Below are 13,394 nucleotides of genomic sequence, written 5' to 3'. Positions count from 1 at the left end.
ATTGTGAGTTTAAAGAAATTTTTCACTACCAATGAACCCAAATTTGAGGGATTTTTGGGGGAAAGAGGAGGTGTTTTCCCCAGGAATGTATCATTCCTATGCTTTAACTCAGGTCAGGTTGAGGACTGTCGAAAGACTGGAGCCACTTGAGTGTCAAGCCCAGAATCATGTGTGCTGCCAAGAATGAACCTCAGCAGTCTCATATCTAAGTGTGCAGAGTTGGGACAGATAAACAAACAAGACATGCTCTGAGCAAAATGTCCCCGTTCTTCCAGAAACATGGCAGTGACATTGCACCAGAGAGCAGCGGGTTACTGCCGAGAAATCCCCAACACTCAGAAGGCGTTGATTTGCCCTTCGTTTGCTGCTGATAAATTCTGCAACTCTCAGACATGAGGCTGTAGCTGGATGAGGACGGATTTCTTCTCCAAAGAAACAAGGGACAGGAGGAGAGGAAATGTGCTCAAGGTGCAGCAGGTGAGGTTTGGGTTCACCAGGAGGGCAGTCAGGAGTGGTGAGCACTGGAAGATCCAGCTCCAGTCCCCATCCATGTCCCTTTCAGGGATGGCTTTAGGGTGCCTGCAGCCTGGATCCAGAGCGTCCTGGGGGGCTCCTGTGGCTGGCTTTGCACTCAGGGTGAGGATGCCCAGGAGCCGCTGAGGCTGGCAGTGGGGACCAAGGCTGGGGCTTGTGGGCCGGGACGTGTGGCTCTGGGGCTGTGACATGCCAGGGCATGGGTCACAGTGGCAGCTGTGAGCAGGGGCGCAGCCAGCTTGGCAGCTGAGTGACATGGTTATGCTGGCTGTGACATCACAGAGGGCAGGTCATGCTGGCACCTGTGTCCAGGGGCAGCACGGGGCAGTTGGATTCTGGCAGCCAGTGAGTGCACACACAGGGGGAATGCTGGGCTGGATGGGGGCTGGGAAAGATGCCCTGGGGGTTTAAGGCCAGAATGACAGCTGGGACCCTCAGGGCAGGGCACTGTCCTCAGGGCTGGGGCAAGAGGGGCTTGGGCCTGTCAGCGTGGCAGGTGCCCAGAGAGGCTCTGGGGACATTCCAGGTGCCACCAGCCCCCTGCTCCCTCCCAGCCAGATGTGCTGAGACCCCTTCCTCCCACCAGGCCATGTCTCCAACAGTGGCTTTCATCCTGGCCCTGTTAGCCACCCCCGCTGGGCTGAAGGTGAACATAAGAATTGATAAGGGTGAAGTTAAACGGATGCTGGAGCGTGAGGAATATTTGCACCAGGAGATGATTCGGCTCCTGCAGGATATTGAGGGGAACAGTGGCATCATGGAAGCCCTGCTCTGCTCTGCACTGGAAAAGCAGTGGCTTCTTTGGGTCAGTGCAGCAGCCCTGGTTCTGGTTCTTGCTACGGGCTGCTGTCTGGTCAGGAGAAGAAAGCGTGGCTCTGCCAGCAGGAGGAGGCAGGAGGGATCCAGCATGGAGGAGGTCAGTGAGCATAAGAAGATCGAGGGTGCAGGCAGGGCTGGCAGCACTTTGGCTGTGCCCAGCCCATCACCAATGGGCACATCCAGGATAAGGCTGGAGCGGGCTGTGAGCAGCCTGATCTAGTTGAGAATGTCCCTGCTCGTTGCTGTGGGGTCACACTGGACGGTCCTTAAAGGTCACTCCCAAGCTCTGCTGTTCTCTGGTTCTGCAGCAGGGCCTGCCCAGCGCGAAGGTGCTACAGGAGCTGGTGGAGGAGCTCCTTGGTGTCTGCCGAGTGCTCTCCCGGAGGAACTTCATGCCGGAGCTGCACCCAGCCACTGGGACGGACACCGGCCCTGCAGCCTGCAGCGTCCAGGAGAGCAGCAGCACCTACCGCACGCTGGTCATCCTGCGGCCACCGCCCGGCCACTCCTTCAGCCCGGAGAGCACGAAGTGGCTGCCAGCCCGGCGCATCCTTGTGGCGCTGGAGTGCCTGTGCTCCGGGGATCAGCTGCTGGGGCACACGTGCTTTCTCCACGCCTCTGGTGGCCAGCTGCCCAGGGATCAGGAGTGGTACCTGATGGACACCCTCTGCACGGGCTCCTCCTTGGACCCAGAGAAAGTCACCTGCTGGGTGCAAACGTTGGTGGCGTCGGCCTGGCTGCTCCTGCCGCACTCGCGCCACTGCCGGCTCACGGCGCTGCCCTCCGGCAAATCCTGCAGCTTCCGGCTGAGCGGCGCCTCTGGCCAGCACTGCAGCATCGAGATGGCTCTGGCCGTGCAGCGAGGCAGCTCAGGTGCCTACCTGAGCCTTGAGTAGGCAGCAGCCGGCTCTGCCAGCAGCACCGGCTGGGCCAGAGAGCTGCCACCTCTCTTTACTAAATTCCTCCCAAGCTTTACAATAAATGGGATGAAATTTTAGTCCTTCTGTAATGATCTCTTTTTGGTTTTGTTTTAATAAACTGGAGAATTTGTGGCAACTTTTGCAAACAGGTGGAAGAATTTGTAATTTTTTTAGACTAGACTCTATCACTATCTTTTAACTCTTTTAACTCGCATGGCTGAGGGAGCTTTTGTTGCAGCTCTGGAAAGGGCTCTGGGGGCCATTGTCTGAGGATGGAGATCAGGGTTCAGGGAAAAGAAGCAAAGGGCTCAAGGCGAAGGCAGAGCAAGCAGAGCTGCCACAGCGCGGCACAGAAAGAGCCTCATCTCCTTCTCATTAGCCTACGCTGTGTGCACTGCTGTTTGTGGTGCAGGTGGCTCCTCTTACTGAACAGTATAGTGACCATGAACCTGAAACGAAAAAGTGTCTACTTAGAGACATCCTCTTCCTCCCCCATGCCGTCTCGGTAGCAGCGGTGGTGTGCGCACATTCCCACGAGTCCCCTACCTAGACTTTTTCCAATAAAGCTGAAATCATTTAAGAGCTTGCCTACCATTTATGACAACATGGAATACAGCACATTCTGGCCTGCTTGGCTTGGTAATCATTATTTGTGTGCATTTGGTCCTTGTTTTACAATGAGCAATTTTAATCTTTTCAAGTGATACCTGCAGCTGCTGCATTTCTTCCCCCTCTCTTCTCAGGAATCCTGCAGAATGGTCCATCAGCCCGGCTCTACACTCACTGACTGAGCTCCCACAGGCACCATCAGCCTCATTAATAGTCATGAGCAGTACTTATACATCATTTCGTGCCTTTCATTGGTGGAGCTCTTCTCACCTCCTGATTGGTGGTGTGGTGCTACCCTGCCAGGCCTCCCAGCAGCCCGTGTCCCCCGCCTCCCTTAGGGGCAGCACGTGTCCTCCCCGACATGGCCCCGCAGTCCTGCCACCCAGGGTGGCCAAGCAGCCATCACACCAGGGAAGATTGAAGGAGAGCAGAAAAGGGTCCAAAACCACAGTGGAACAACAAAAATATGTGTCAAAAGAACTGCCAACCCCAACAGAACCTCTCCCCATCATACTCAACAACTCCTCCTCATTTGCATGAACTAACGTCCACACATTACTCATAACATGCACGTGAAAGCAATTCCCAAGGTAGTGCTTGGAAGGTGTTCAGCCCTTTGTTTCTCTGTTCTCTGATTTTGTTCCTTTTCCTCTGCCTCTATAACTTAGCTAGAGGTTTTCCAAGGAGTTCCCTGGGTACTGTTTATGTGTGGCGCAGTCACACCATCAGTGGCGATTTTGTAGGATGCAGTTTTCAAAGGAATTTGCTGCTGACCTGATCTTGTCATCACTGATACCTCTGAGAATTTTACCACTGACTTCCAAGTAGGAAGGAGTCTGGCTACTTAAATACTGCCTGTTGTCCTCTCCCTGGAAATCATCACTGTCTCTATGGGTATGTAGATTTACTCATGGAAACTGTTTTAGCACCTTTCCAAGATTCTCATTGGAGGAATATTCTGTGTTTTGCATTAAACTGAGTAATTTTCTTCTTCCATCTCTTTACTAATAGCATTGAGGAAAAAAAAACCAAGTTGCCCTTCAGCTTTAGCATTGCTAATTGCTCAGGTGTCTTTTTTGCAGGTGTCCTCAAGCAGAGGTTTCATAGGACTGATGCTGTGGCAAAAGGATGCCCCTTACTAGCAAAAATACTACTTTCATGAAAAGAGATTTCCTGTATTTATTTTAAAGCTTCTCTTAAGATTTAAGAGTTTAAGGAGTTGATTTTTTGTTTTGTTTTGTTTAAAGAAAATCCAAAGCTCCTGTTCAAAAGACAAGTGTTTTTGATCCTTAGGGATATTATGGATTCTGGCTTCTCATACTGTTAATCTTGCTTAAGTCTGGAAGTGTGAGTAACATTTATGAGAGCTCTGTAAGTGTCTGTGGTGTCCAAACCTGCCTGTTACATTTAGAACAGAAATTTATTTCTGTGAGTCTTGATTATTGTTAAGATTTAAGATTCCAGAAGAAAACTATATTTTCCTGAATTAGCAGTCAAATTAGACCAAGAAGATTATCCAAATTATTTCAGTGTCCTAATTTCTGGATACCTTTCTAGTGAATAAAGTTGGAGTTTCAGAGCCTCTAGAATTACATGGTCTACAAATACTGAATTATAACTATTCAATGCAAAGTATCTGTGGTCTGGATCTGTCTAATCTGACATGTTTCTTTCCATAATTATTCCATGGGTTTACTAAACTCCTTTAATCGGGGGTTGTATACAAGATTGATGAGTGAATCCACAAGTCTCTATTATTACCTTCTATTATTACTTAGTCAAATATATGTTTAAATGATGAAGACCTCTGAGAATTACATTAATAGTGATTCAAGTACAGGAAGGGATCATTAATTAGCAGTCTTCCAGGGATTCTCTGATCATCTCTTCATTTCTTTTTTGATTAAACATAGGTTGGGCATTTTATTAATTTAAATATTTGCAGAACTGGAATGCATTTACCTAGTCCTCTTGTACAATTAACCTTTGATATGCCTGTAATAATTGCCCATTTAATATCTTTGCTGTATGCAGAATTGGGTAACTCCTGTTCTTTTTTGAGGGAGGGAGCCAGGAACACCAGAGAGATATTGATCAGAGTTAAAGTAGATATGAAATTTCAGAAGCCATAAGAAAAAAAATCCCTTTTTTTATGCTTATGGGCTTTGGTGGTGTGTTTTTCTGTTGTAAGTTCAAAACAGTTTGTTCCAGTCCCCAGGCATGTTTGGTTTAACCCAGAGTTGTACCCTCCCTTTTCCCTGTCCATCTTCCCAAAGACCAGCCCTTTATTCTGGATCCTTCCCTGACAATCAGTGAAACCCTGCCCTCCTCTCTTGTCTGTCACTGTAGGCTTATCTTTATTCCTAGAATCTTCTGTGTCTCTCCTGTACCTCTTGAAACCCCATTGGTATGTTTAAACTATTTTCCTCCCCTATTGCCCCCTGTGGTGCTGTGTTCTTTCTGTTATGAATCTTAAAGTGTTTTCCTGTTATAAGTTTAAAGTGGTTTGTTCTGGTTGTCCCCTATGTTTGCCTTACCCCAGTGTTGTATCCTCCCATTTCCCTGTCCATCTTTTCGAAGACCTTCCCTCTGCTCCAGATCCTTCCCTGTCATTCAGCGAAACCCTGCCCTTCTCCCTTGTCCATCATTGTAACCCCACCTTTATCTCTAGAACTTTGTATGTCTATCGTGTATCCCTTGAGTACCCATTGGTTTATTTAGTCTATTCCCCTCCCCTGTCATCCCCCATTGGTTGTCAGTATGTACTGTGCTCCTCTCCAGGACTCCTGCCATTGGCTAAAGTTGTATCCTTCCCTCATTCCCTCCCCCATACTTAAGCTGTTGTAACCCTGTATTTGTTGTCCCTTGTTTCTGGAGCTTCTCAGGAATTAAAACCTTTTGGCAATCCACACAAGTGATCCCTCTCTTTCCTTTACGTCGGGTTTCTTGACTCAGGATACCAACAACAGCCACACAGAGCAGCCTTGCTGCTTTTGGGAATTAATCAGCCCTGCTCGCACCACCACCCAGATTGGCCCGAGGGGTGGATAGGGGGCGGCCACTCTTGGCACGGGCCAGGAGATGAGGGGCCACCCTGTCAGGCCCCCATTGGCTGTCACAATGTATTCCTCACCCTGTGCTCCTCCCCAGGTGTCCTGCAATTGGTTGAAGTTTGTACCCTCCCCTTGTAATCTCCCCCATATTTAAGTTGTTGCAAGCTTGTAATCTTTGTCACTTTTCCCTTGCTCATCTCAACAATTAAACCTTTTGGGAACGCGTACAAGTGTCCCCTTTTATTCCTTCACCTCGGATTCTCGACGCAGATGAAAAACAGCAGCCACAGAGAGCAGCCTTGCTGCTTCAGGGTACCAAGCAGCACTGCTCACACCGATACCCAGACCGACCCTAGGGGCAGATAGGGAGCGACCACTCTTGGCATGGGGCAGGAGATAGGGCTAGCCGGAGGTATCTCCAAGCGTACACCATGTCATGGGCTATTACTGTTTTATGTCAATTTATTTAAAAATGCATAAATAATAAACAGACAAATCATGATTAGTCATGCAACTCTTTCGTTTCAATTGGGTGACTAATATTCTAATAACTTAATGGTTTATACTTGGGTTAAGGAAAATATATTACAATGATATATTAATTAAAGAGACACAAAACCACTAAGAATCCTTGCTTTGAGTAGGCTGTTTTCCTAGAACAGTAATTTATAGAACTAGAACTTTAATTTATAACAAACATTAGGGAAAAAATCAACTGTTGTATTCATTTATTTTCTGTCACCTTTTGGATCTCAGCAGAAGGATAGAGTTTTAAAGATTTCATAAAGTAACAACAAAATGGTTTGGGTTGGAAGGGAACTTAAAAGATCATCTAGTTACAAATGCTGTACTCTGGTTCAGGACACCTTCCACTATCCCAGGTTTCTCCAAGCACAACCATCCTGGGCTTGGACACTTCCAGTGATCCAGGGCAGTCACAACTTCTTTGGACAACCTATGCCAGGGCCTCACCACCCTGAGAGTCAAGAGTTTCACTGTCAAATGCTTTGCACCAGTCCAGGTAGATGATGTTAGCAGCTCTTCTCTCGTCCACCACTACTGTAACCCATCATAGAAAGCCACTGTATTTGTCAGGCATGGTTTGCTCTCGTGAAGCCGTGTTGACTGTCCCTGGGTCTTAGCACAGTTCCCAGGATCTTGCTGGGCACACGGGAGACTGACTGGTCTGTAGCTCCCTGTGTCTTCCCTATCTCTCTTATTACCAGTGGAGGTTATGTTTTCCCTTTTCCAGTCAGTGTGAAGTCCACTGGGCTGCCACAACTTTTGAAACACGATGGAGAGTGGCTCAGCAACTTAATCTGCCAGTACTCTTCAGGATCTCATCAGATCCCACTGGTTTGTGTACCTTCAGGTTCCACAGATGTTCTGGAACCTGATCTTTTCCTGCAGTGGACAGTTCATTCTCCCAGTCCCTACCTGTGCCTCCTGTGACTTGGGTGGTGTGGCTGGAGACCTTGCTGGTGAACACTGAGACAAAAAAGGCATGGAGTACCTCAATCTTCTCTATGTCCCAAGTAACCACGTCTCCTGTTTCCTTCCAGAGAAGGGTCACATTTTTCCCAGTCATCCTTTTATCATCAATACATCTATAGAAGGTTTTCTTGTTGCCCTCAACATCCCTGGTCAGGTTTATTTCTTTCAGGGTTTCAGGTTTCCTAACCTGATTCTTGTCTGCTTAGTCAGTCTCTCTGTGTTCCTCCAAGACATTCTGTCTCTGCTTCCACCCTCTGTAGGCTTTCTTTTTGTGTCTTGAGTTTGTCCAGGAGCATCTTGTTCATCCACACAGGCCTTCTGATGTTTATGCCTGCCTTCCTTTTTGTTGAGATGCATTGCTCCTGAGCTCACAGGAGGTGAACATGGAATATCAATCAGTTCTACTGGGCTGCACTTTTCCCCTTATGGGACTCTACCAAGCAGGTCCCTGAAGAGGCCAAAATCTGCTCTTCTAAGTCCAGGGTACTGAGCTTTCCATGCCCTCTCTTCTTTGCCCTAAGGATCTCAAACTGCAGCACTTCATGGTCCCTTCAGCCCTTGAGCTTTACATTCTCCACCAGCCCCTCCTTGTTGGTTAGAACAAGATCCGCCACTGCTACTCTCATTCTTTCTCCTTTATTCTTTGGAGAAGGAAGGCACCATCAGTGCATTCCAGGAACCTCCTGGCTTGCTTATTCCTGCTGTGTTGCCCCTCCAGCAGATTTCAGGATGGTTGAAATCCCCTGTGACAAACAGGGCTTGGGAATGAGAGGCTGCTCTTATTTGCATAAGAGGGGAATCATCCCCTCAGTCTTCCTTGTGGGATGGCCTGGAGCAGAACGCAATAGAGTCACCTTTCATCTGCTCACCTTCCTTAAATCCTGATCATCCTTAACTCCTTCCATAAATCCTGATAATCTCAGACAGCTCCTCATCCATCCCCAGGAGAGCTCCGTTCACTCCAGCTGGTCATTGACATAGAAGGTGAGCCCTCCTCACCTTTTCTGCCTGTCCTAAAGAGCCTGTGTCCTTCATTGCTACATTAAAATGGATTGTTTCCATTTTTTTTCACTCTGCTACAAAAGCAATCTCAGGTTGTGAAGATAATTATTTTTCAGAAGAAGAAAGAATTATATGAGGACAAAACTAGATTAATTTGTACAGTATTGTCTTCCTTTTTGAATCATGAAGAAAATGAAAAGGGAATTGAAAGGAGACTGATAAAAATCTTTAAGAAATGAGTCAGAGAGAGCAAAGTGGGAAATATAACTTTGTAGTGTGGGTGATGTGGGATCATCCCAGCATATTTCTCTTAAAATGGGATGGTTCTAAGTTGCCTGACTCTGCCCTTTACAGCAAAATAATATCATCAGTAATGTGATATTCCTCATTGAGTTCATCCAATTGCTATTTTCAAGCACAATGCACATTTTTCAAACACAATCAGCTCTTCAAAGATATAATTGAGCAATTTTGTTGTGAATGGCATTTGATTTCAGAACCTTTGTGGCACTCACTGGATGTACTATGTCCACAATTCAGTAAATGAAGCTGTGCCTTGGCAACTGCTAACAATGCAAAGATATGAAACGACTAGAGCAAACATGTACCTCTGTAAATCAATATTTTTTGGGTAGCTGAAAGTACTATGATTTTAAACTCTATTTCTAGTGGAGTCAAGATACAGTAAAGTAATTGTAAGGCCTGTGTCACAAAGAAGGTACTTCAATTTCCTCCCATTTTACTTGATACATGACATCTTCTTCAATATCCTTTGATTATGGGATGACTGTTTCAGAAGATCAGCCTTGCAAAAAGGTACCCTTCAGTCACATCAATAGAAGCACAGCTGGCTGAATAGTTTTCAAATTACTTTTTCAGAGGAAAATACTTGAGTCATTAAAACACAAACTGGCTGAGCATAAAGGTCCCTTTCAATGAGACTACCAGTACCAGAAAAAAAAAAAGTGTAAAGCAAACATTTCAATTTAAAAAACAGCTTTGAGAATTTGCTTATGTGGACACTAAACATGATCTATAGTATGTACTATAGATGAAATGTAACAACTCTTCAAAATTATTGAAATAAAGAATTTGATTGACTCCCTTTTATTTGATTTGAATGAGATTTTTGCTTTTCAGGCCTTTTTAAGGTTGAAACTTAGACTTGATTCAAGCCAGTGAAAACGTCAAGAACTCTTGCAGAGTGGTGAAAATGTTTTCAGTCCCTTTTTTTAACAATCTGTTCTAAATGCAATGGAGAAACACTTCTCCATTCTTACTTTAACATGCTTCTGCTTTTTTGTACCACAGGCACTGCACATCCTCTGACCTTGAGGCACAGGGTGCTAATGGAGCTTATTGCAAGTTTGGCTTTTGATGAATCACTGATTGATTGCCTGGGCTAATGAAAAGCCCCTATTAACTATTACTAGTTATACAGCCAATTTGGCAAGTTAGATACAAATATTGAAGTTAGTCTAATTGGCTCTGCCAAAACGCAGTGGTGCATGCACCCACTACTCTATTAATTGTGAATAATGTCAGTATGGTATATGTTGGAAGATTTTGAGAATAACCTTGTTCTAGAATAACCATAAGGCTGCTTATGCTGCATTTTCTTCCATTTTCTGTTAATACCCAATGGTCTTTTTTAATCAATGCAGGGTCTTGTGCGCTTGTAGAAAGTTGGATGCAGTAGAAGAGGTCACTACGAAATACAGGAGAAAGGACACCCCTTTTTGTATGGTTAATCAGCTTGCTTTGGAGTCTGGATGATAAACTTTAAGAAAATTTGAAAGAAGGAGCTGGAATTTGGAGGGGCTTTCCAGGTCTGGCCTGAAGTTCGTCACAAGTAGTACTGCAGCTGAGGTGCTGTGAGTGCAGCCCTACAACTGAGCCTCAGTGGGCTGTGAGAAGAACACTGCCTGCTCTGAACATGGAAGCTTCTGTGCTCTGAGGCTGGATGGCTTCCTGTGGCCTTGTCTTCTGGAACAGATTGAGCTCTTTTGCACAGAGACCTTCTATGTCAGTAATTAATTACACCAGTGAGGGAGTTACTGTGATAAAAGGTTTTTAAAAAACCTTCACCTGCAGCCCAACTGTAAATTGTAAATGGTCCCAATTAAGGTCACTCACTAATGATGAATTGAGCATGGAGGTGTCCAAATTCTCTAAAGTTATCCAAAAGAGAGGAACTCCATCTAGTGATGCTTACACTTTTTTTGGCAGATCTTGAATCATAGAATCATAGAATGGTTTGGATTAGAAGGGAACTTTTAAGACCCATTTTATTACAACCCCTGCCATGGGCAGGTACACCTTCCACTCTCCCAAGCTGATCCAAGCCCTGTCCAACCTGACACTTCCAGGGATAGGGCAGCTACAGCTTCTCTTGGCAACCTGTGCCAGGGCCTGACCACCCTCACTTGGAAGAATTTCTTCCTAATATTGGTCTAAACCCTGTCCTCTTTCAGTACAAAAAAAAATTGTCTCTTGTCCTGACACTCCAGGCCCTTGTCAGAAGTTCATCTCCACCTCACCTGGACCTGCTTTAGGTCCTGGAAGGAGCTCCCAGAGCATTGTCTTCTCCAGGCTGCAAAGCCTTTACTTTATCACATGTCTTCATAAAAGAAATGTGTTCCTGCCCTCTAATTATCTTCGTGGCAGTTCTTGAAAGGGGATTCTCTTTCTCTTCCTGAAATAGTTAGGACTAAGTCCAAGAGACTGGAATTCTCCTTAGAACTAAAATAACCTTAATATCAGTATAACATCTTTTTGCAAGTGAACCTGTGAGATGCTTGTGTGCTTGTTCCCCATGGCATTTTAGCAGCAGCATTTTCCTAACCTGGCTTCTCACTGTGGATACTTTAAATTTTTGTAGTGTTTGAATGAAGACACTGGGTAATCAGATTAGTTCTCCAATGGTGAAATAAAGAGAGTGGAATAAAGGTGGTCCTCCATAAATGCTTGCAGGATGTTCAGAGTGTATCCCTGCTGGGGATACACTTTGAATACTGTACCTGCGGGGACTGATTGCAAGGGGGACAGTAATGAGAAAATTTGCAGGTGAATTGTTAATAAACACAATAATACTAGATTGAAATAATTCTGAGCCATGTCAAGCAGTAAGATATCCAAAGGACCCTTACTTCCACTACCACAAGATGCTGGGAGTGACCCAGCATCTTGTACCTCGATAGCTAAAAGGGGAAGCTGTCTCTTCGCTGAATGTTTCTCACAGCTACAGATTCCCTTGTAACTGAAACAAAGATAAATAGTGAATATGAGGGTATAGATGAGATTCAGGAGTGAAAGTGCCTTGTCTACCTCTCCCCACCTTCTTTAGTGATGATATAATTAGTGGAGAGGACAGTTTTGAGCTGCCACTGGGAGGAAATCCAAAGAATTAAAAAGAAAAAGATCTTCAGAACTACTAAATCTACAAGCTGTGCTCCTCTAGATATGTAACACTTGCTATGGCTGGTTTGGACACAAATCCCCCAGTGGTCTCAGACTGATGAATGTCTAAGTACTTTTAATTTTTGCATGTGCTGTGTAATGCATTCTGCACAAAGCAGTCTCTTGGAAATCAAAAGGACCACCCTGTGAGAACAGATGCAGTTTTCAGTCTCATTTATGATTCCCTTGCACTGAACAGTGATATTGCCAGACAGGCAATCTCATCCCAGAAGAGATGGATTCTCATTATGGTTTAATTCATAGAGCAATTTTTGTTTCATGTGTGATACACAGCAGAAGCTCTACAAAGTTAACTTCTAAAATGTGGGCAATGTTGAAGAAGCAGGATGAAAAGCTGCTTTGCCTCAAAGCCATTATGCTCCATTTTCTTTCCTACCTTTGGTATTTCAGGTACACCATGATAATGGAAAGAGAAAGAATATTCAGCAGAGCTATTATTTAGGGAAGATGAAAGTAAGCCAGCAAAAGAGAGTAAGCTCTTCTGTATTCAGGACAGGTTAAAAAACTCCCATAAATTTCTCAAGCTAAAGCACATTTCCGTTGAAATTTTTCCACCAGGGGCAGGTACAAAACTCCTACCAGGTTCAAGAGTCAGTTTTGGCTGCATAGTTGCCAGTTCATTTGGTGTGTGCAGAGAGGGAAGGGTAAGGTAGAGCATAAGAAAGGGGATCGAAGAGAAGGGCAGGAAATAATAAATGAAAGACACAAAGTATTTTCATGAGTTGTGGTTTTGAACAGCATAATTTTGTGAGTCCAACACAGAGGTGTCTGCCTTTGTGGATATATAGGAAAACATTTCAAAAGTGTTGTCTTTGTTATTTGCAATGACTATGGAAAACACATGCCTAATCAAAATAGGTTTGAGAGTATGACTTTGAAATATTTACAGGAAGAAAAGTTTCTTTAAATAAATATCTCTGAGAATGCTTATAAAAATGCTTTAGTCTGGCCATAAACACAAGCATTCCTGCATTTCTAATACAAACCACTAATGTAATCGACTTTGTATTTAAACCATTTAAATATTGGTAATCAGGAATGTTTGAGACCATGTGAAGAAGAATTAGTGGGAAACCACATCCTTTAGCTTTAGAACAACCCCATTCTTATTTTCTTGATTCCTCTCTTTAGTTTTTTATTTATTGTGATACCATGGCATTCATGGTGATACCACCTAAGTTTCACTCAAGGTGTTGTGTGCCTGTGATACCTTTCCAAAAAATATCATTTTATAAACCAGCCAGAGCTTTGCAAGTGTTTTGAAAACTGACTTGAAAATAGCAAGGTGTTCAACTATGCATCTTTTAACACTTCTCAGCTATTAGATGTACTTGAAAAATTCAAGTAACACTTACTCAAAATAAGTCTTTTGAAGTAATTGTTTTCATTTATTAATCACAAGGTCCTGTAAAGTTGAAATATATCTGACAAACTGTCAAAAGAGCTTTGACTCAGAGCTCAGACTTAATTTGTATGCAACACT

The 13,394-nt window shown here is 44.5% G+C and overlaps 1 protein-coding gene across 1 annotated transcript; it reads left to right on the top strand.

Moving 5' to 3' along the window:
- Positions 1-867: 867 nt before the first annotated feature.
- LOC128782081 (inositol 1,4,5-trisphosphate receptor-interacting protein-like 1) lies at positions 868-2,350 on the top strand. Its single transcript, XM_053932216.1, has 3 exons — positions 868-879; positions 1,121-1,450; positions 1,662-2,350. The coding sequence occupies exons 2-3, from the start codon at positions 1,124-1,126 to the stop codon at positions 2,247-2,249; spliced, it is 915 nt and encodes a 304-aa protein (XP_053788191.1). The 5' UTR covers positions 868-879; positions 1,121-1,123; the 3' UTR covers positions 2,250-2,350.
- The last annotated feature ends 11,044 nt before the right edge of the window (positions 2,351-13,394 follow it).

The sequence above is a fragment of the Vidua chalybeata genome, chromosome Z (assembly GCF_026979565.1).
Source record: "Vidua chalybeata isolate OUT-0048 chromosome Z, bVidCha1 merged haplotype, whole genome shotgun sequence".
NCBI classification, from domain to species: Eukaryota; Metazoa; Chordata; class Aves; order Passeriformes; family Viduidae; genus Vidua; species Vidua chalybeata.
This window is presented reverse-complemented; position numbering and strand designations above follow the sequence as displayed.